General features: G+C 40.1%; 2 protein-coding genes across 5 annotated transcripts; one reads left to right on the top strand and one right to left on the bottom strand.

The window, feature by feature from the left end:
• Positions 1 to 635: 635 nt before the first annotated feature.
• Positions 636 to 19,535, bottom strand: OXNAD1 (oxidoreductase NAD binding domain containing 1). Of its 4 annotated transcripts, none has more exons than XM_036402540.1 (9): positions 16,488 to 16,580; positions 14,197 to 14,362; positions 13,873 to 13,936; positions 10,583 to 10,689; positions 6,997 to 7,138; positions 4,205 to 4,241; positions 3,999 to 4,099; positions 1,604 to 1,712; positions 636 to 983 (listed from the first exon to the last, which is right to left on the bottom strand). In XM_036402540.1, exons 2-9 carry the CDS (start codon positions 14,328 to 14,330, stop codon positions 826 to 828), a joined length of 852 nt encoding a protein of 283 aa, XP_036258433.1. In that variant the 5' UTR covers positions 14,331 to 14,362; positions 16,488 to 16,580; the 3' UTR covers positions 636 to 825. The 4 variants fall into 4 exon arrangements, with proteins under 4 accessions (XP_036258433.1, XP_036258438.1, XP_036258424.1 ...); XM_036402545.1 differs by having other exon boundaries at positions 3,999 to 4,096; XM_036402531.1 differs by lacking the exon at positions 16,488 to 16,580 and adding an exon at positions 19,461 to 19,535 and having other exon boundaries at positions 3,999 to 4,241.
• On the top strand, positions 19,228 to 21,808 carry DPH3 (diphthamide biosynthesis 3). The gene is given in 4 exon segments (XM_036402557.2): positions 19,228 to 19,614; positions 19,617 to 19,666; positions 19,767 to 19,841; positions 20,263 to 21,808. Coding segments are annotated over 4 exon segments (246 nt in total). The 5' UTR covers positions 19,228 to 19,559; the 3' UTR covers positions 20,329 to 21,808.
• The last annotated feature ends 168 nt before the right edge of the window (positions 21,809 to 21,976 follow it).

Below are 21,976 nucleotides of genomic sequence, written 5' to 3'. Positions count from 1 at the left end.
GCCATTACACCTAGAGGTACACTCATGCCTTGCATGACCAACCTTTCCAAAGACTTTTTCCAAGCACTATGTCCTGGAATCCCCTAAAGCTCTGTACTTTATGCAGCAGGACTGTGGAGATTTCCTGTCTCAGCTGTTGCTGGCCAGTGCTGCTTTTGAGGACATGGCCCATGCAAGCACAATCTTGGCTGAACAGCCTCAGCACAGGATACAGGTTCAGGGGAAGAATTCCTCTGAATGCTGCACTCAACACTTTCAACTCAGGGCTAAACAGGATTATGAGAAAATATCTTTCTCAACACAACTAACTTATTTATATAAACCACATAAAAGGTGTTTTTTTTTCTTCTGAGAAGAAATGGCAAGAGAAGGAAGTCACAACACAGCAGCTCTTCTATAAAAATAGTAAATACATTATATAGAACTGGGGGGGAAGTGTGTTGACTCATTTGGAGCAGATGCAGAGCTTGTGACCTGAATTATCCTTACAAACATATCTGGCCTTGCTGCACAACTGATTCTCTACAAGTGCTGAATCAGGCACTGAAAAAGTCTTTTAAAAGCTGACTAACAGGGCAACTGTATAAAGTGAAAATATGCTGCCACCCATAAGAAAAGGCAAACCATCAAAAAACTAGAACAGTTAATGTCTTTAATATAAAATCACTTTTCTTTCCCCAAAGCAGCAGCACTGTATTACAGGTGTATTACAGTTAATCATTGAGGACATCTTCATTAAAATCTTCAAAATAATTCATAGTCCATCTCTGTACATTTTATCAAAATGCACTGGAAAAAATACTATAATTTTCTCTTCAGCAGGTGTCACGACCACCATTTCTCAAAGAAAACACGGTTTCTAGGAACACCAATGTTAGTGAGTAGTTTGGATATAGATTCTATCATTGGAGGGGGACCACAGATGTACCATGAAGTATCATTAGATACGTGTTTCTCTAGATCCTTTTCAGATATTCTTCCCTCTGACAAAGAAAAAAAGTAGGAAATGAGAACAGAAATATTAATCGTGAAGTCACTTCAAAAACAGTGTCTGGTTAGAAGTATTTCAAGCAGTCATTTCTTAGAAATGCCTGGCCTGTTCCAGGATAATAGGTATTGAGATTTAAGGCTTCCAAAACCATTTTTTTCTGGGGATTTAGATCATTGCTTGTACTTGGAATGCAGAGGGTATTAGTCACTGAAGAGAAACATGGCTTACAAACAAGTAAAATCCCAAATTCACATAAAAAATAGGTATCTAACACAAATACTGCAGACATGGAAACATGCTGAAGTATCTCATAAGCAGTCAGCTCATGCTTCATCAATCCCACCTTAAGGAAAGTAAACAGCATTTGCTTAATAGTTTCTGGAATAAAGTCTGGAGTGGGAAATACCCCTGTAAAGTTTAGGATTAACAGAGGAAAAAAACTGCAAAGACAAAACTTTTCTGCAAAGTGGAATAAGTACAGAGAAACTGTTTAACTCACATCTCATTTTGAAGCTTTAAATGTAAAAATGCTGTGTTATTATGCACAGCTTCATCCTGTAGGATGTAATCAAACTGGGGCTTCAGACAGGATCTCTGTACAATGACATTTACCTGTAACGTGTGGCTGCAGTTCTTTACAGATCTGTGAGTGCTGCTGGGTGACGTGGAAACAACATGTGATCTTTCCAGGAAACGCCTTCATCAAACCAAGAATATTTTTCTGTAATGTTAAACACACTTGCTTACACTACAGGCCATTAAATCAAAGCAGATGTATGCACACAGTCCCAGAATGCCAGTGATTATTACTGAGAACCAAGACTTTGCATTTCAGCAGTGAGAACCTGATGGGTGTGATTCCACAGGCCTGACCTGCACACATACACAGAATTCCCACACTTGGAATGCAAATACCCTGCCAGCCTTGTTAGTGCTTTTCTCCTTTTCTGACATAGATTACAATCTGTAAGATTTGGACCTAAGATCCACTTAGGTCATTTCCCAATTTCTTCCCCTTATGAATTCTCAGTATTTCCTCCTTCTACTTCCACAGGGGTTTTCCATTAAAAAAAAACCCCTTCAGTATGTCTTTACCATTAGTTATGAACTTTTTGAGTCTTGTCTGGTTTATCTGATAAGGTCACTAGACCCTTTAGTGTCTTATGTTCTTAAGTAAAACCAACTACCACGTAATGCTAATGTTATTTTTACCAGAGTAGAAAGTATAAACTCATTTTCAGTTCCCTAAGTCACAGCTGTGGGAAGTTACCACCAAACCCCCAGAGGCTTTAGTTCAAATCAGCAAAAAAAGAATATGTTAGTCAGATGATGTAGTTAGTTCTGAAATTAAGATTTAGCTACTGTCTAGATTCTGCATTATACAGGATTTTCACTGCTAGAATAGGCACTGGAAAATCTTTAAAATATTCTGAAGTAAAAATAATTTCTAGGTAAATTTGCTCATTTTAGTGTTCGCTTGTTAAGTAGTTACTACACTGAGTCTGCCCTGGGTTGCTTAACAAAAAAACCAGAAAGGTTCTACTTTGTAAAAAATCTGTTCCTGAATACCTAAAAAGACATGGGATGAAGAGCAGCACATATTGCCACTGCTGTACAGTGTTCCAGCAGCACCTCCACTATTGACTTGCTGTCTTTGTACCCCAATGCTGTTGCTTCTATCATTTGCACTAAGGATATTTCCAGTGCCTCAGCCTGTGACATGAGAGCACAGTAAGGATCAGACCCCACCATGGCATCTCCCTTTGCCCTTGTCAGCCCATACACAGCTGCTCCTTCAGGGACCACATCCTCCAAACCATCAGTGATAACCCAGCAGGTCCTCCTGGAGATTGTACACATCCTGTACTGATGTTTGTCAAACAGCATAAAGGCTACTAGGGATTCTGTTTCCTCAATCCCCTGCACAAAAGTGAAGAATTTTGACAGCCATGTTCTGGATCTGAGGGACATGTGAAGAATGAAGGAGGGATATATTTTAAGCACTGTGCATGATGACACTGTTTTCTCTTTTGTCCCAGAAGCTTTAGTGCAAAAGTTCTGCTGTCGTAAAACTGCTTAAGTGAATGCCAGGAATGTCAGTACTGGCACTGGAAAAACCTGTGCATGCTTAGAACAGACTGGAAGATCAGTAGGTGGCAAAAGGAAGAGCAGATTATTCCACTTCTAGCAACAAACAAATGACTTTTCAAAGAAAGCAAGTATTTCCGTATCTAGAAACATGACAGAAGTACAGAAATAAAACTAGTGATGGATCCTATACACAGTTTCTGGAATCATGACAGCTCTTCATCTTACAGTCAAAAGCTTTCAATACTTAAAAACCCCATAAATCATTTTGGATGCTTCTTTACAGAAGCTGTGCTAATTTGACCCTAAGATATTGTCAATAAACCTTAATGGCTGAGTGTGACAACTGATTGTTAACTGCTGAGTAAATGTTGATGAAGTACTGCAGTAAAACAAGCAGTTTTAAAAGCAGCTCTAAATCCTTCATTCATGCACTAGTACTTATTAGTAACTAATACATTATCAATAAAAATCTGCTGTTATTTTAGAAAGTATTCCTTTGGATAGAATTATTCTTTTCTAGTCTTTACATTCAATACAATTTCTACTTAAGACTATGTCATTACAGTATTATAGCACTATGCAGACTATTAGTGTGTATATACATATATATATAATCTTTAGTATACTATGATGGTCTTACAAGATCATAGCAAAATGCAGGGATATAGTAAAATTCAGGGGTAATTGACTTATCAAAATCAATGGGAGCAGATGTGTCCAGTAACAGCCTTACTTTGTACACTGGCATAAGTAGTTAACAAAACACACACGGGATTTGAGGCAGGAAGTGACTTTTGTCTCTGTTTGTACAGTGTCTTAGACAGAAGGACTCTCTGGAATTTGGTAAGATTGATATACACACTAGCAGCTGAATAGCTGAGACCTGTTTTTAAAAAAAAAAAAACTTTTGATTTACCTTAAATAAGAGTTCACTGGTATTTTTTGCACTGTAGTGCAGCTTCGCTGTTCCCAATTTGTGTCTTTTTCCTTTACCCTCTTGGTATCCATGAAGATCTGCTATATGCAGCAGTATAGAAAACAATGGATTAATTCCAACACCCCCTGCTATCAGCACTAGGTTTACTGGGGAGTCACCAGGCTGAGGATCAAAGAAGAAATCACCTCCCACTCGCAGAGCCACTTCTGAGTCAAGAGTACACTAGGATGGAAAAGAAGATATTTAATTTCAGAACTAAATGCAAAAGTTGAAATCTTACTCTTTTTGCATCCCAGTCACAAGGTTTGCTGGGCTGTGATTTTTATTTTAATTGACCAGTGAAAGAAAACCAGAAGGACTTTAAAATATATACACACTTTCCAACTATCTGAAGTAACCCAGTGTCTCTAGGGATCTAGTTCTACTTTCAAAAGTTTCAGTCTTATGGTAAGGCAGGATGGTGACTCCCCCTTCCTGTCCCCATAAGAGTTGAAAGAGGAACAATTCACACAGAGTTTTCCAACAACAATGTGTGGTTGTGAAAACCCGAGCTCAACATGTGAAATCACACTTCTACCCAAAAGCAGCTTCATGCCAAAAAAGGCCTTCCTATGAGGTCACTGAAGGTCAGAATAAGTTGCATATACAAAAAGTTTTCCATCCCCATTCCTTAAAATTAAAATCCACTCAAAAGTGAAGCAAGTATCCACAAGAATGTTTCTTGCAGAATCACTTCTGCAGTTGCAACTTCAGAGACTCAGAAGAAGAAAAATCAGGGGAAAATCTCTCTTACTCTCCACTTGTATGTGAGAAATTACTTCCTAAAGAAATGTGTCCAAGCATGTTTTTTTTTGATACATGGAAAACAAAAGCTACAACAAAAAAATCCACTTGGGTCAGTATCTCCTTGGTAAACCAGCAGTGCATCCTTTCTGAAGGGGGAAGCTGCAGTACAGAGAGGTCAGGTGAGTTCTTCCACATCACTGCATGCTGACAGAGCAAACAAGAGCACTTAGGCCATACATAGGTTTTAAAAGATAAAATGAAGGGAATAGGGAAACCAAGAAAAGTGGGAATGGAGGACAGAAAAAGAAGCTATCTATAGGAACTGCTGAAAAATTAGCTTAGAGAATGAAAACACTTTCTCCAAAGAATTCTTTTCACAGCAGGAAACAGTAAACTGAAACAAAGGGAGTTCCATTAACGAAGGCTGCACAGACAGCTAAGGTGTAAAGTGTAACAATTCCACCAGGAGCAAGAAGGAGGCCCTTGGATGCAGGTACTGGATAGAACACAGGGGTTCCTAAGATAGTATGCATGATCATTAAAAACACCCAAGAATTTTCTTGCTTCTCTTAACTATTGCAGAACTTTTGTCTCAAGTACACTGTAGGGCAATGAGCATTCATTATCTGAAACTGATTTCTCTCTCCCTTGTGATGTACACTGCCACCCTTTGCCACCATGTTTTACTCTGGTCTAGAGAAGCACAAATCCACATGTTCCAGATCCATGTGGCCAAAGGAGGACACAGAATATGGTACCCTTTGAGGAAGTAAGCAATTTTAGGGAGAAACAATCTCACATCTGCCCCCTTAACCAGCCATAGTTCCTCAAGATCGGACATTTGGGGAGAATCTCTCTTAACCAGCAGCCTTCCAGATATTTCCATGCTTTGGCCATGACAATGATAACAGTAAATTAGTATACAAGAAAAAATAGTAAAATTCTGGAGTAACACCACGAGAAAGTGTTGTCCTTTAGCCTAGTTTATAGACACAGCTCACGCAGAGAAGTGAAGCAATCAATACATTACATGGATACTTTTTAAAGAATAGGCTACATCTTCCTCAAGTTATGTAAAATACATGGTGCTAAAATTTACTATTTTATACACAGTAATATTGAGAAATAAATACCTGTAAAAAAACACAAATACAGTGAGTAAATCAGTGTTAATTACTCCCATAACATTTTTAACCTGAGATACCAACTACCTTTAGGACAACTTTTAAACAGTTAAGTACCAGTTTTGTCACCATATATACAACATTTCTGAATTCTAGGTTGCTATTTTTTCTGCTTGTTTCCTGAAGAAAAGCATGCACTTTTGTTTAGCTAGAAGAGTCTGTGTATACCCTGGAGGTTTCTCCACGGCCTCAGGTTTGATGTAGGTTACCCCTTAACTAAAGATTTATCCTATAAATTCCACCAGAAAACTCAGCAATAAAAATTGATTTACAACATCAAAAATTCTTAAATAGTTTCCAGAGACTGTGGAAAGAACAAAAGTTGATAGGACAGATCACTGATGAAACATGTGACACATCTGACAAACTAAATGGGGTAAATGATGAACAAAACACCATGAGGCCAAATCTCAGACTTTACTTTACTTTTCATATAGCAAAAGCCCAAGCCTTGTGTTATGTCTTTATACAAAAATATTGTGCATTTAAAAGAATACTATAGATATTCTGAAATGTTTTATCATTTCAGAAGAACTGCTCTAAGTGTCTTTCTTGGCTCCCCTTTAATAATCTCTATCTGTGAGTTGTCAGTGATTCCTACTTTATATTTACAGAAATAGTCAGGAATTATGGAAGGTTATCAAAGGTAACTTTGTAATGTGTAACACTGCCTGTTCTCAGGGATATAAGTTAGAACAGAGGTTTTTCAAAAATTCATTAATTCCAGAGGAGTGAGAACCCTTATATACACTAACTACAATATCACTTTAAGTCCGCTGTAAGCACAAGTGGTGTCAAAAGATTACAATAACCATATTTCCATATGAACATCCAGTTTCAGTCCCTTACTGAACAAAAGGTTTTAAGATTTATGTTGTATCAAAAATGCTTTAAGAAGTCAATGTGAATTTTGCAGTTAATAGCACAAAGTGGTCTAAAACTACACACCATCACCTTTACCTCAAAAAAAAGAGAGCAAGCCCAATCTCCCAGTTAATTTCATTTACCTCAGTGTGAATCCAGTGAGCAGGAGGATGAACAGTGTGCTTTACTGCCAGCTCTAGTATTCCTTCTCGTTCTAACAGGCCAGGGCTTGAACATATTGAGAATCCCCCAACTACAGATACTCCAGGAATAAAGAAATCGACCCTAAAAATAGATCAGACATGAAAGTTTAAAAAAGAAGCCAACAGCCCCAAACATGGACAACAATAGCCAAAATAATGTGGCTGCCTTTGTTTCAATTATCTTTCCTTTACAGTATCTTCATTTCTGTAATTTAACTTCTCCAAAAATTGAGTTAACCTTGAACAACACCATTTCCTTAGAATTATTTTCTTCTAGAACCATGTCATCGTGTTTGCTAAACTAGAAGGTTTTCAAACCATTCTGCTTTTTTGTCACATCTCACAGCAGACTAGAATTCTAAGTGTTTTAAATCAATTATTTGCATATTAGAACAAACAAATAATTATGGTCTGATAGAGTAGCTTAATTCACACTCTTTTTGGTCCTTTTGACGGGCTCTTCAATTTTCAAACATAAGAAGATTGGCATTTTAATTTTAGGGAAATTACTTTATATTAAACACTTTCTTTTCCTGAGTAGATGAAATTTCTGAAATAAAACCAACAGTATGTAAAAAATTTCCCATAGAAGAAGTCCACAGTTGGCAGCAGAACTGCAGCTCCCTCTGGTGGCAGATATCGCTTTTTTAGGTTATAGGAAATTGAACTGGAATAAATTCCTACTTTTTTTTCCTTTCAGCTTAAAAGCAAACCATGCATGAATTTGTACAGATAAGAAGGTAACATGTGGCTAAGCTTCTGCAATAACAGCCATTAGAGAGTATGGAAGGCAAGCCATTACTATATATGAACTATAATCCACTCTCATAAAAGTACAGCTTTGGTAAGCCTTGATTAGGCTTCCAAAGAATTCAGAAAAAAATTACAAGTTGGTTTGTGATCTATCATCTGCACTCCTCTGTGTTCCATAAGTCTTTAAATGCTTCAGCTTTCTACAGCACATAACAAAAGCACTGTATTTCACAATAAACCAAATGCCTATAACCAGTTGTGCTGGTCCCCTTAGGAAACAACCACGCTGATAACAATGCCAGGTATTAGAAAAACATTATTCAATTCATGCCTGGGTTAGGCTGGCTCAGTATTAGTTAAGCGGGGATGCAACAAGAAGTACAGACTGACTGCTACTGCACAGGTATTTTCTTTAAACAGCAAGGCTGTATTCTTCACAGACACCACAAATGCTTGAGGAAAGAGAAGCACTTTGAGTAGGTCGCCACTTTTTGAAGAAAAAAATCATGTCTGCTTACTCCATGAAAAATTCACCCTTTGAAGAAAAAATCTCTTTCTCTCAAAGAATGCATACACTGTGATATAATTTTAAACTTGATGCTTGTAATATCTTGATAGTGCATAAAGATACCTGACTGCAAAAGAATGGTCTACAACCAAAAAAAATTACAAGCTTATTTCAGTGTCCTCAGCTTGTGCAGCCCCACTACCTGTGGGGCCCAGCTTTACTGACAGTCAGCCCCTGGCAGCTGAGAAAGGTCAACTCTTGAATTGCAGCGTTTATCCTGCCAAAGAACATCTCACGATGCTGCTGAAGCTCTTTACCTCCCTCTGGTGGAAAACAATCTTCCTACTTAGATCAACTTAACGAAAAATATGAGAATTTATGCTGTAAAGTAACAATTTATATTCAAGTCAAATGTTCTCCTTGGCATGTAAGGGAAACCTTACCCATGCCTGGTGGGGAAACACACAAACATTATTTGCAAAACATGTTTTTTACCTTTTTTACTATCAAGCATGGTTTTTACCTTTCCCAAATACTAATGCAGATGTGTTTTTTCCCCAAGTACATAGCTATGAGAGATTTCAAGGCACAGTTTACTATCTTATAGTGGACTAGCTTTGATGGCTTGTCTCAGCCATGTAAGGGAGGGTGAGAGGGCTCCTGAAGAAATGCTACCTGTGACAGCCTAAGAGAAAAGAGCAGCAGAAGGGAAAAAGGTGAAGAAAACCCACAACAAGGAGTGGCATAAATAGATATAAACTAGAGATCCCAGGGTGGTTTTTTACTTCTCTCCTTTTAAAACCCACCTAAACCATATCTTTAAGAAATGAGTAATAATTGCCCATTGCTGGAGTGAGAGATCAAAAACACTAAAATCACAAAGCTACTTCTTAAAAGTATTTGCAACATGCATACACCTCAATGCATGTTTTAGTAAATCAAAAGGTGTAACAGCAACAAGTCTCTTCATTATTATTTGAAGTCAGATAAAAACCAGTATCTGCCAAAGTGCTTGCAAAACAAATTCACTTTTGCTTCTGAAAAACTCAATAATTAGAACACTTTCAGAAAATGTAAACATTTTAGAGACAATCTTTGACTGTAACATCTTACTATAGCAAATCCTAACAAGTTAGCCTTTTCTGCTCAGGAAAATGTGTTGCTCATCAAAAAAATGCAACCTAAGATATAGATACAAGTACAGAGAGGTTGGTGTGTACCTTACAATAGCATTAGAACACTTTCAAGGAAGAAGAAAATGAAGAAGAGTAATTATAATTAAAGCTTTCAGTTTCCAGCATGATCATTTCAAAAACATTTTTGGAGGGTAAATGTATGTTGCAAGTACTGGCAAGCAAGAATTTAATATGAGTCACTGCACATGTGCAAAAACTGTAGCAAATTACTTCACAAACAAATTATTGCTAATCAGCATCTTGTGTTCTGGTTCTAAATTTAAAAGCCAGCATATTAACACTCCATGAGTAACATATGCTGCTAGTACCCCAGCAGCTATACTTTGATTTCAGCAAAACCACTTTCAGATGGCCAAAGCCAATAAAAAGTTTAAGAACATTTAAATGTCCATTGCCAAAAGCAACTACTCCTAGTTTTAAATTAATTTCTAAGGGGGAAAAAAAAAGTTACTGAGTGAGAGTATTTTTAACAAGGAAGGAAGACAAACATGAAAATCCACTACTTCCTTGGGAAAAAAAAGCCTGTAAAATTGTTTAAACAAATGGCTAATTGTTTCAAAGGCTTGATAATTCAAGATTTTTATTTTCAAATTTGTCCATTTATATTAATATATTAATCTGACTTAACAGGCTTAATTTTCAGAGTGGAAACTTCAAGGGGAAGAAATAAACCAAAATTAAGTAACTTTCAAATCAGCAGTCTCAGCTCCACTGTAAAAATAACTTGTGCATAAAGACATCCTACAGAATAAAGTGCATTGAACTTCAAAGTACTCCTGAAGAAACAATGTAATATAATAAACCACAGGAAAACACCAAAACACTATAACTGAACATTTAAAGAATACCCACTTCTGCCCTTTTAATAGTAATATTAGCATTTTTTATAATGACTGTTTAAAAATTATGCCAAATATCAGCTCTTTGACAGAGTATCCAATAAGAAAACATAGTATTATATAAATGAACAACTTTTTTTCCAAGGCCCAAGGACCAGAAACCTTCCATCACTTTGTTATAGTGGAATTCTCCTAGTAATTTCCCCCTCAAATATACCAGAAGATCTTACCATTGTCCTGCTTTGAAAGTAAAATCCTTATTTGCAATTGCCAAACGAAGCCTTTTGACTGTCTCTGATTCATTGGTGATCCCACACACTTTTGCTTGTGTAATTACCTAGCAAAAGAAAAAGAAGCCATTGTGATATGTAGACATAATCTGCAGCAAAGCACTCAAGAAGCCATGCATGAGACATCCATCACTTCCCATGTTACCCATGGCATTTCATTACCTACAGCACCAATATTTTTCACTGAGATGATGAAACAAAAATGGATTCTATCCCTGGAAGTGTTCAAGGCTAAGCTGGACGGGGGCCTAAGCCACCTGGTTTAGTGAAAGGTGTCCCTGCCCATGGCAGGAGGTTGGAACTGCATGATCTATAAGGTCCCTTCAAGCCCAAACCATTCTATGATTCACTTAAGTAGTCATTGAATGGAGAGCAGACCTTTTCTAAGACTATAAACAAACTTACTTTAGTTGAGCTGAAGAGAACATAGCTCTAAGGAGGGGGGATTGCTAGTTATCACTTATCAGATTCTTCAGACATCTATACAAGACACACACTCCTGCATCCTCCAGCAACAAAGTAAAAAGATCTCTGATATAAAGACAAAGAACTTGTAAAAAATCAGTTGCAGATGAAGTCCCAGGGACAATTCTGGATCTAGATTGATTTAAGTAATTAAATGCATTACTGAAAGATTATGCATTAATGTTAATGCATCAGTGAAAGAAAACCAACAAGCCTTGTGTTATTGCATTTATCCCCTACACCCCCATCTGACCACAGGAAAACCAAGACACAAGGTCTCATGGCTGGTTAACAGAGCAGATTTTGTTTGGCAGCCACATGGGAGGGGATGTCAGAGCCATAGTTAATACTACTTTTAAGGAGTTTTAAAAAAAGATGAAAAATGAAAAGCAGACTTTGCAAAAAGACCCATTGGGGATGAGCACCCCACTTAAATTCTTTGATGCCCATCAGTGTAACATGGATTTTCATCCCCTCCCTACCCTTCCTTTTCAGGTTTTTTGGACTATAATTATTAACCTTTTTTCCTCTACAAAGAAAGCAATGCCCTAAGTATTTTCTACACAGAGCAATACACAGATCTTACTGTTAAAAATGCTGATGTCACTTACCACACAAGGAAACACTCAAAATACCACAACTCTCCCATTTATCATTTGTCTAAGATCAAACAGATCAAAAAATTTTAACTTTAAGCAACTATGCTGTAATTTAAAACATATGTCAGGAAATTAATTTATTCTTAAAGCAACATCTGAACATGTTCCCTGTCCCATTAAACAGCAGGACATTTGCTAATTTAAAATGAAGTATAATGGATTCCTGTTCCACTTTAGCAGACAGTATTAAATGAGAAATGCAGTCAGTCAAAGTTAACAAGAGAAATGTCAGATACATGACTTCAGTGGTTGTTCTGATGGAGAAGTGCAGGAAAAGGACATTAAATTTGGACTTCTTCATTCCCTTCTTTACTCTTCAGTACCCTCCTTAATTTGTTATTTGGCTGAGAGAGCTGCAAGAGTACTGGAAATCTAATTCTTAATTGGTATAAAGTTATTTCAAAAATTAAATTTGGGTCAGGGTGATCAAAGACATTCAGCCAGTATTTTTGACCATCACCAGAGTATCCAACTGATCAGAGCAAGGCTGCAGTGAGAGGAGGGCACAGGACTCTGGATTTTGCAGCTGTATTTCAAGAAAGCATAAGTCCATTTTCCTTGCCCTGGTCCTTCACATTATCACTCTTCAACAGGCAATGTTCTGTAGCATTCACAGTAATGCAACACAGATTTATGATTCTTTCATCTTTTACAGGACTGAAATGGCCAAATAAGGCAATATTGGCTGAGGAAAGTCAACTGCTGATTATACGGAATTTAAAACCAAGCAGAGGATTTAAAATAAACTGATTTTAAAGTGGTCAAAAATGAAGCAACAAAGAATAAATCAAGCATTAAAAAAAGAAACAGCATAATCCTCTGATATGCAGAGAATGTGCAGTAGCAAGAACTGAGCCCTGCTCTTTCACCTATCTCATACAGCTTCCTTCTCTTTCTTGTGCCTTACCGTTCCCTGCACCAACCCTGAGCTTCCAACACCTCATAAGGATCCATTTTCCATGTATTTTTCAGGTACTGACATTGAGCAGAGAAAGGAAGCAAGCCAAACAATAAATACAAAAAAACCCCATGACTGCACCACTCAGAAATGCCATCATTTTTTTCAGGTCAGAAGCAAAGGAGGACATGCATTGGTCTGTCCTGTCTCTACATCCATTTTTTTGGGTAAACAGGATCCTCCAGAGCAGCTGGATGTCCACAAGCAGCACTGATCTGTACTCAGGGAAGACTGGCATTAGTGGGAAGAGCTGAGGCACAGCTCTGTGCCTCCCAAAGCTGGTGACAGCTCTGGTGACAGGCAGAACCAGGCTGCATTTGTCTCATCCATCCACAGCCCAGGTCAGACAGGGCTGAATCTTCTTTCTCAGGGGTTACCTACATATCCCCTGCACCCAGCTTCCTCTTGGGAAAAATGGGATTTATTCTCCACTACAGTTAAGGAAAAACAGCAGAGAAGGACTTCATGTACACACGCTGACAGATGTGTGGTGTGTTTCCATCTGTGTGCATCTACTTCAGCTTATTACAGAAAGGAAATATCTGTATGAGTACAAGAGTATGTTCCCCTCTGAACATTATGAAAAAGAATGCTTGCTGCTCAAAACTGAAATCCAGAATAAGCCCTTCTGGATTTGATGGAGAACAACGCTATATCTTCCTTGTATTTATGAATTAAACTAGATAAAACTGAAGATCTCTTATCTCTCCTTCCAAAATATCTACACTTTATGCCTTACTCCTATGTTATAAAAGGACATTTTCCACATTTTAAAATCTCAAACCTGAACCAGAATTATAGAAATCCATAAAAATCTGAGAAGTCAGTTTAGAGATGAGAGGTATCCACAGGCTTTTATTAGTTATTATAATCCATACTTGGCCAGAAATCTATTTCTTGTCCAGCATAAAGTAAACAGCATCATATCACTGAAAAACTTAAAAACTCATTACATTTCACCCACTGAGCACTAAATATGCTAATTTTATACCAGCAACAAATATAAAAAGTGAGGAGAAAAAGAAGAAAACCAGACTCTTACAGAAGGCAAAATGGAGACTAGGAATTGAATACTATTATCCAATATAATTATCTTTGCAGAAAAAAAAAATTAAAATTACTTGCATTGTAAAGAACAGAACACTAACCTCCTGTCGAAAATTATTTGCTGTCCTCTCTAGATGATCCATTTTCCTTTTTGATTTTATTGTGCTGCAAGAAAAAGCAAACAAAGATAATTGTCATTTTGACAGCTGTGCTACTGTCCCTTACTGATATGAATTTCTATTAACATAACAATTTACCAGGGTAATCCAGACTACAGATGACACAAATCTAAATAAGAATTAAATACAAATATATAATTGGGAGTTAGATTAAGCATTTATAGGTCTGTAGTAATTTGTCAGTTTGATTTTGACAGTGTTACCATGGCATTCTCTTAAAAAAAACCAAGGAAGTGGATAACCTACCTGTTGCCTGTGCAGTAACAAAAAGCAGAGTGTCTCAACACCCCCAACGGAGAATGAGAGGGAAAAATTCTGCTCTGAGCACCTCTCAGTAATTGAGGAACAGTGCAACCCACATAAATAGTAGCATGAGCCATGATGATCAGGCAGTCTTCAGAATCACTGGTTCCTGAAAAAAAAAAATCGTAAATATTTATTAAATGAAGCATTCAGTGTTTGATATGGCTAGTTTCCAGCTTTTATTTCCCTTAAATCAGAAAAGCCAAAGCTCAGCTGGAGCTAAAACTAGCAACAAAGTATAATGAGAGGGAATTTTGAAAGCATGAAAGTTTCATAAACAAGTGAAAATGTGCATCCTTCAAGTGAAGGGATGTTATGCCCACTCCTAGAGGGTAAAGTGAGGTTCTGGTTAATGGATTCCTTGGGGCAGATTAGAGTGAAATGACATTGAATGCCCAGTGTTTGTTTATGTTTATATATTTATTTATTTTTATATATGTATAATGCACATTTGTTTTAAAACAATTTGGTTGCAATGAAAATGAGGTACAGAGCCCTTTTAATTATTATCTAGAAATGAAACAATACAAAAGCATAAAAGAATCACTTAAGAAAATATATAAGGAAAAGAAAGGAAGAGAAAAAAAGGATAAGAGAAGATAGAGGAGAGGAAAGATATCACCAACCATGGATCCAGTGACAAGAACTGACTGTTGCAATTTCACTTAGTCAAAGTGATGGCTGGACAGTTGATCCATCAGGGTGAGGGAAGACCATGAAACACAGATTAATGGGTTCAGTCTGTTCAGGTGGGAACACCCAGGCACCTCCCTGGGGTAGTTTTTCACTGTCTGTTCCAACACTGGGGACCATGTGCAGTGGTCTGGTGGAAGGCCCCAGAAATGACTCTGGGGGCACTTTGGGGTCTTTGATGGGTCATGACAGCCTCTAAGCCATGCCAGCTGCCTCTCATGCCAGTGTAACTGAGCCAGTTCTGCCCCCAGGAAGGGATGAACGCCCTCAGGCCCAGCTGGGCACACGAGTGTCCTGATCCCTTCCCTGGGAGGGGAGATCTACAGCTGGCCCAGCTGTGCAAGGGAGGACTCTGGCAGGATAATCAGCATTACCCCACCTCAGCAGCACCTGCTTCTCACTGGCCTTTTCCCTCATCTGGCTCAAACCCAGCTTGTTGCTAAACCAAGGTCAGTTTGTTGTGGTCATCCTCTGGTGGTGGTGCTCACCTTCCCTGCACCTGGGCTGCTCTTATGCAGATCAGAGGATTCCCAACACCCACCCAAACCTCTCCTCCTTTAGTCCAGGGGTGCAAACCTGACCTCAGCACAGCCCCTGTAGCTTTTCCAAAGGGGAGGACCTTGTCAGAGATGATATGGAAAAGGCTGAAGTACTCAACACTCCCTTTGCCTCACTCTTTACAGGAAAGGCTGAACCCAGACTCCTGTTTGTACCAGTGGTGGTTGGGAAGGAGAGGGATAAGTAAGAGCAGGGCCAGCACCTGCTGAGAGATGCTGGATGCACTCAAATGCACAGGGCCAGATGGGTTACACTCAAGGTTGCTAAGAGACACAGCTGACATGCTCGTCAGGCAAGTGTCTATTACCCATGAAAAACACTTATCACACACTCTCCAACTGACTGGGAAAAGACTTACATGTGCTCATTTTTTAAGAGAGGCAAAATGCAGTGCTTACATGCAGTCAGCACCATCCCAGTAACTGGAAAAAGGCTCAGAGCTTGTCCCCTAAGCTAGGTGAAAGCTAAGAAAGCAATCAGGAAGATGTGACTCAGATTTACCAGGGGCAGGTTATGTTTGATAAACCTGAACAGCGACGGTGATGAAAGGCCTGGTCATGCAGCTAAGGGGACAGGATACAGCACACCTTGAGTGTCCTGTGGCTCCTGGCACCAGCCCCTGAAGCACACACACATTAGTGTGTGCCAAGACCAGATGGGTGGTTGGAGTGGCTGAAAACTTGTCTGGGCAGACAGAATTGAAGACTTGATGCTTCAGGTTTGCTTCACTTGTTGGCTAGAACAGTAAGGACCTGGCCTGATATAGGTAATACATTTATCACTAACTTGGATGATGAGACAGAAGGTGTCCTGTTCATGGCATGGTTGTTGGAACTGGATGATCTTTGAAGTCTCTCTGGGCCATTCTATGATCAGCAAACTTGTGGATGATACTAGGTTAGAATAGTAGAACTCCCCTTCAAAAGGGAACTGAGAAACTGCAGGGCTGGAAAGCAGAAATTTCATGACAGAGAGGTCTATACCTGGGACTGGCTTAATCCAGTGTGAACAACTGTCCTGCTCCAAGCATGAATTCTGACTGGATGATGCTAAGAAGTGCCTTCCAGCCAGCTTATCTGTGATTTTAAATGATCAAACAATATTAATGTATGAAAGATCAAACACTGACTGTGCATTCCCTTTCTAGTGTTAAAAGGTTCTGGGTGGAGAATTTTATAAACTTTAATTAAACCTGTTTGTTCCCAGGTTTATTTAAAAGGACATTAATCCCTCACACTTCAATGTACCCTACATAATACAACTCTGAACTTAGAGTAAAGAAAGTGAAGGACACTCATATGCACTGCAGTAGGAACACATTGTGAACCTTCAAAACCATACATTCAAATAGCTATGACAGAGAAAGCTAAACTGAGATGCACAACATTCAAGGTTAGTCAGAAGTACCTTTCAAGTGTAGGAACAGGTTCATAGAGAGCCAAGAGATATTTCTCATTCCTTGCAAAACTGCCTTTATTTTTCCTAAAATGGATTAGCATAACTCTCAATCATATATCAATCACCTATCAAATTATATTTATTCCCATTATGCAGTCCATTGCTTCTTTAAAGCATTAATATTTTACTTTCATTTAAATATTTTTTCCGTGCATTCTTTTAAGGCGTGTAATTTATTTTCAAAATGTTTTTCATTTCTAATCCCTTGAAATGGCACTGATCCAGCTTGTTGATAACCAATCAGGCCAATACTCTCTAGGATTTCACTAACAGCTGCACTGGCTGGTCACTTAGTAATCTGTCCTGTTTGGAATCTTGTATGAATGAAGGCAGAGCTTCCATAAATTAGGCTGCTCAGAAATGGAATACATTTACAGTCACTACTCAAAATGCCCATTTTCAAGCATAAGAAATACTTCCTGCAGCTTTTAACTGTCCATAATTTTAATAGTTTTTCAGCATTTAATTCCACAGCAGCTTGCAACTTTTAAAAATGGAATTACTGAAAAGTCTTCTACCCCCAGTGAGCAAAATTACTTCAAATTTTTTTTTCCACAACATCACAGAGTACTTAAAGTGTACTTAAGTGTTTAAGCAAAACATCAACATACTTTAAGCAAAAACACTTTCTACATCAAATGTGTAGACACTATTGATAACAAAATTGTTAACAATCTCAAAATATTTTAGTAGAACAAAATACACATCTAATGAAGTCCCAATCCTCTGCCTTGGCATATTATCTGTTAACCCAGAGTGCTCAAAAAATCAGTTTCTCAAATTCATGAGATCACTTTATGATCTGGAATCTTTCATATAGCACATCATGGTTATAGACATCTACATCTCCAACCAATCTATAGTTCAATATCAATACATAATATTGGAAACAAAAGAAATGTCAGCCTAATTTTATAGTCACAGCTGAAAGACCCTATTGATACAACTGCTTGAAGGCTGAGTCTCTATCCTAAATTAGAAATAACTCTTGAACCATAGTTCAAAAAACTTGCTCCATTTTTACTATCATCACTTTCCAATAATGAAAAACACACAAAAAAAAAATTTGCAATTTTTACTCTGCAACCAATAAATTCCTAATTGTCTTTTAATGAGTCCTGGTTCTCCTCTACCACATACAAGCGTGACTCATGCCTTTACAAATTGTGAACAGCTTTTCCCCCATCTGTCACCTCTGTGATTTTTTCACTCATCCAGCTCTTTGGCAATTCCCTGCCCTCCATGAAAGCACTGTGCTTCAGCTTCCCAGGCTCCTGTCAGGTGGGATGTTCTCCCTTTATTCTCACCTTACCCAAGCCAGTACAGAAATAGCCACTCCAAATACCCTCTTTTTTCACAGTGGTTGGAAGGGACCACAGGGGGTCATACAGTCCAACCTCCCTGCTCAAGTAGGGCCATTTGAGAGCACAGGGCACAAGACTGCATCCAGATGGTTCTGGAATATCTCCAGTGAGAGAGCCTCCAGTACCAATGGGCAATCTGTTCCAGTGCCTGGTCACTCACACAATAAAGAAGCTCTTCCTCACATTCAGGTGGAGCTTCCTGTACATCAGTTTCTGTATCAGTTTCTGTCCACTGCCTCTTGTCCTAGTGGTTGGCACCCCCAAGAAGAGCTGACTCCATCCTCTGGACACTCACCCTTTACATATTTTTATAAACCTCCTTTGGTCCACAGAATGAAACCAGCACTACTTTTCATGACCTCTCCTCGCTTAAAACCAAAGAGCTATTCATTCTCTATCCCCTCTGATCCACTAGCCCTAGGTTAGTATCTGTTGAGATATCTGCATCTCTTGTGTCTCACAATCCCGCGTTACTATCTGAAGGGAGAATTACTTTTAGTTCACTTAAATGCAAATTACGAGGTAGGTTAATGCAAGAGAGTGCAGAGAAGGGGGCAGCAAGGGTACTGAAGCAAGCAGCACAGGAAGCCTTTTTTCAAAAGCTATCTCTGAGTAAGACATTCCTTTAGACAAATAGACCTTCCTGCAAAAGCAATCAAAGAGAACAAGGTTTTCCCCCTTTTCCCGGGACTGAGGGGAACACAGTGAGCGCTGGGAGGAGGCGGGTGAGGTGGGGAAGAGGCGGCGGCAGCCGGCGCCCAGCTGGGGCGGGGCGGCACTGAGGCGGCCAAGGGGCACGGGAAGCACACGGCTAAGGGGCAGGGACAAGGAGCAGGGCAGGGACAAGGACAAGGTCGCAGCAGTGCCCGGCTGTTCCCCCACAGCCCCTGGGATCTCCAGGCAAGACGCCAGGGCTGGAAGCGGCAGCGCCATCGGCTGCAGAGGGCGGCCCGGCCACCGCTTCCGAGCGGCGTGCGGGGCTCCCGCCGTGAGGGAAGGGGGAGCCAGAAGGACACGAACGCGCTGCCCCTCAGCCCGCCGCCCCTCACCCTCCTGTCCCCCCACTCCCTCCTCCTCCCCAGCCGACCCCTCCCTGCGATCCGGGATCCCCGGCCCGCTCCCCACCACCCCTACCCGCCGCCGCATCCCGTCACGGGGAGCGCCGCCCTCGTGCCCCCTCAGGCGCCGCCTCTTCCCGTCCGCCCCGGCCCCGCTCCGCCGCTCTCCGGCGGCATGGCCGTGTTCCACGACGAGGTGGAGATCGAGGACTTCGAGTACGACGAGGAGACCGGACCTACAGCTACCCGTGCCCCTGCGGGGACCGATTCCTCATCACGCGGGTGAGGGGCGGCCGGGCAGGGCTGGGGGGCAGAACGGGATGGTGCGGCCCAGGGGCCGGGCAGGCGGCGGGGCCTGACCGCTCTCCCGGCGCTTTTGCAGGAGGACCTGGAGAACGGGGAGGATGTGGCCACCTGCCCCAGCTGCTCCCTGATCCTGCGCGTCATTTACGACCAGGTGGGTGCGGAGGGAGGGCAGGCGGACGCGGTTTCAGCCGGGTTCCTCTGAGGCCCGGTTCGTCGCCCCGTGCGGGAAGCGCCGGGCAGTGTTTAGAAATGCCTGGTTTGGAGCTATATCTGCTGCCTGGTCTCTCGTTTTTCTGATCTCCTCCTGCCGTGTTTGGGCTCAAAAAGACGCTTTTACCTGGGTGGTGTGGGGTAGGATACAGAGTCAGCCACAGAAGAGCTACTGTGGTTGACTTCAGCAGCCCTGGCAGCTTTTCTCACCTCGTAGGCACGTTACGGCTTTCGTGTTTTGGGAGACAAATTCATACTATAATCACTCTGTTTTCCAGCCTGGGTGTATGTCGTGGTGTTTGTGAGGTAGAAAAGATCCAAAAATAATGTAAATCGCCTAAATCCCTGCTTGCTGTCTTTAGGAGCAGTTCATGCGGGATGAAGTCGTGGCAGAACCTTTGCCAAACAAGGAATTGGTCAAGTGCTGATGAATGCATCGTGGACTGTGCTGCTTTGGGATGAGAAAGTATGGGCATGGTGACTGCAGAAAGACTTGTGGTTCTCCTTCTGGAAGTGTGTGTTGCTGTGGGATACAAGTGCAATAATTGTCTGTCTTCTTAACAAGAGTGAGAGTTTGCTGGGACATTAAACACATGAATGCGTTTTGTTCCAAAGGGTTATACTTTGAAAAAATATATAAGTTGCTCTATGTGTTCCAGAAGATTTGAGGATTATGATCCTGATTTACAGCAAGTCAATACACAGAAGAAGAGTGTGGAGTCAGGAAATTAAAACATTTAGTCTAGCAGTGGTTTCTTAGCCTGTGGAGAAAAACAGGCCTTATGTGGGTGTATGCAAGTGTGAAATGGCACAGAGAGCTGAAATGTTGGGAGGCAAGGTTTAGGAGTCCATAGGACGCACAATGCCATACGGAGTTAACACAGTGCAGCTTCTCCCAGCGTGGGGCTCAGGTACTTCTAGCCCGTACTGAATATGGGGAGGAAACAAGAGACCCAGAGCCAACATTTACCCAGTGTTGGCAAATTGTCTTTACTCCTGTAAACACGGGGAAGGTGCAGTTGTCTGTGTATCTGCAGTGGGGGCAACACTTGAATTGGGGCAGATTTGTTGCTAAATTGCTTCTAAAGTTGGTTTGAAAGAACTTTGGTAGTTGTTACCAAATGGCTCTGGCATAACAGTGGCATTACTTTGAAGGGTGTTCTGTGAAATGGAGTCAAACTTTTTTTTATCCCTGCAAAGCTGCTGACGTGCAGGACTGGAACTCAAAGTGGTTTGTATTTTACCCCTGTATTCTCAACAACTTTGTGATTTGACTCTTGCAGTAGATATAAATGGGCTGCAGTTCTTTGTGCCATTTGTAGTTAATTTCTCAGCCCTTCTTTATTAGGTTCTGTCACATCCTGGATAGGAGATGGATAAATTTCACTTAATTAATAAAGGCATTTTTTTAGGGTAGAAAAGAGTTGTGAGAACATAGTCCACATTGATTCCAAGACTGCTTCTTGAATTACAAGCCACTGCACTTGAATATTTACTTAAAATTGTCATCATTCCTGTGTTTTAATAGGATTTAACATCTGTGAAGTTAAATTTGGGGGAAAGAACCTGTGAAGAGTGTATGTGGCTGTTTTGCTCCAGGCACTAAAGATAAGCAAGTTTTATTGGTTTCTTGCATTGAGTTATTTTTGTTCTTACTGCATTCTGTGAATGTTGAAGATGAACATTCTAGTTACTTTAAGAAAAGGAGAGGAAACAAAAGCCTACATCTAGCTGGAAGTTTTGAGTGCAGTAAGCATAACCCAGAGTGTTTCCATGCCTAAACCAGGAGATGGCACTTGTGTTCCTTTGACATATGTGCTTAAAAAAATAAATGTTGTGGTACTTTGGTTAGCTATGCCTTATCAAATATTTATTTTGACTATTTAAATAAAGATGTTTAAGATTCCATCAGTGGTTATAATGGGCCATTACTTATTCTGTTTCTGCACCAGCCATAATGATTTCCAGAGGTCTTGAGTTGCTGCTGCTGGGGTGATGATAGTGGAGGTTTTTCACATTGGTTAATAAAAATCGTTTCGATCTATCAGTAGACGCTGTAAAGCAAACTCACAGGAA

This window comes from Molothrus ater, chromosome 1, assembly GCF_012460135.2.
Source record: "Molothrus ater isolate BHLD 08-10-18 breed brown headed cowbird chromosome 1, BPBGC_Mater_1.1, whole genome shotgun sequence".
Taxonomy (NCBI): Eukaryota; Metazoa; Chordata; class Aves; order Passeriformes; family Icteridae; genus Molothrus; species Molothrus ater.
The sequence above is the reverse complement of the archived record's forward strand: the minus strand, read 5'-3'. Positions and strand labels throughout refer to the sequence as shown.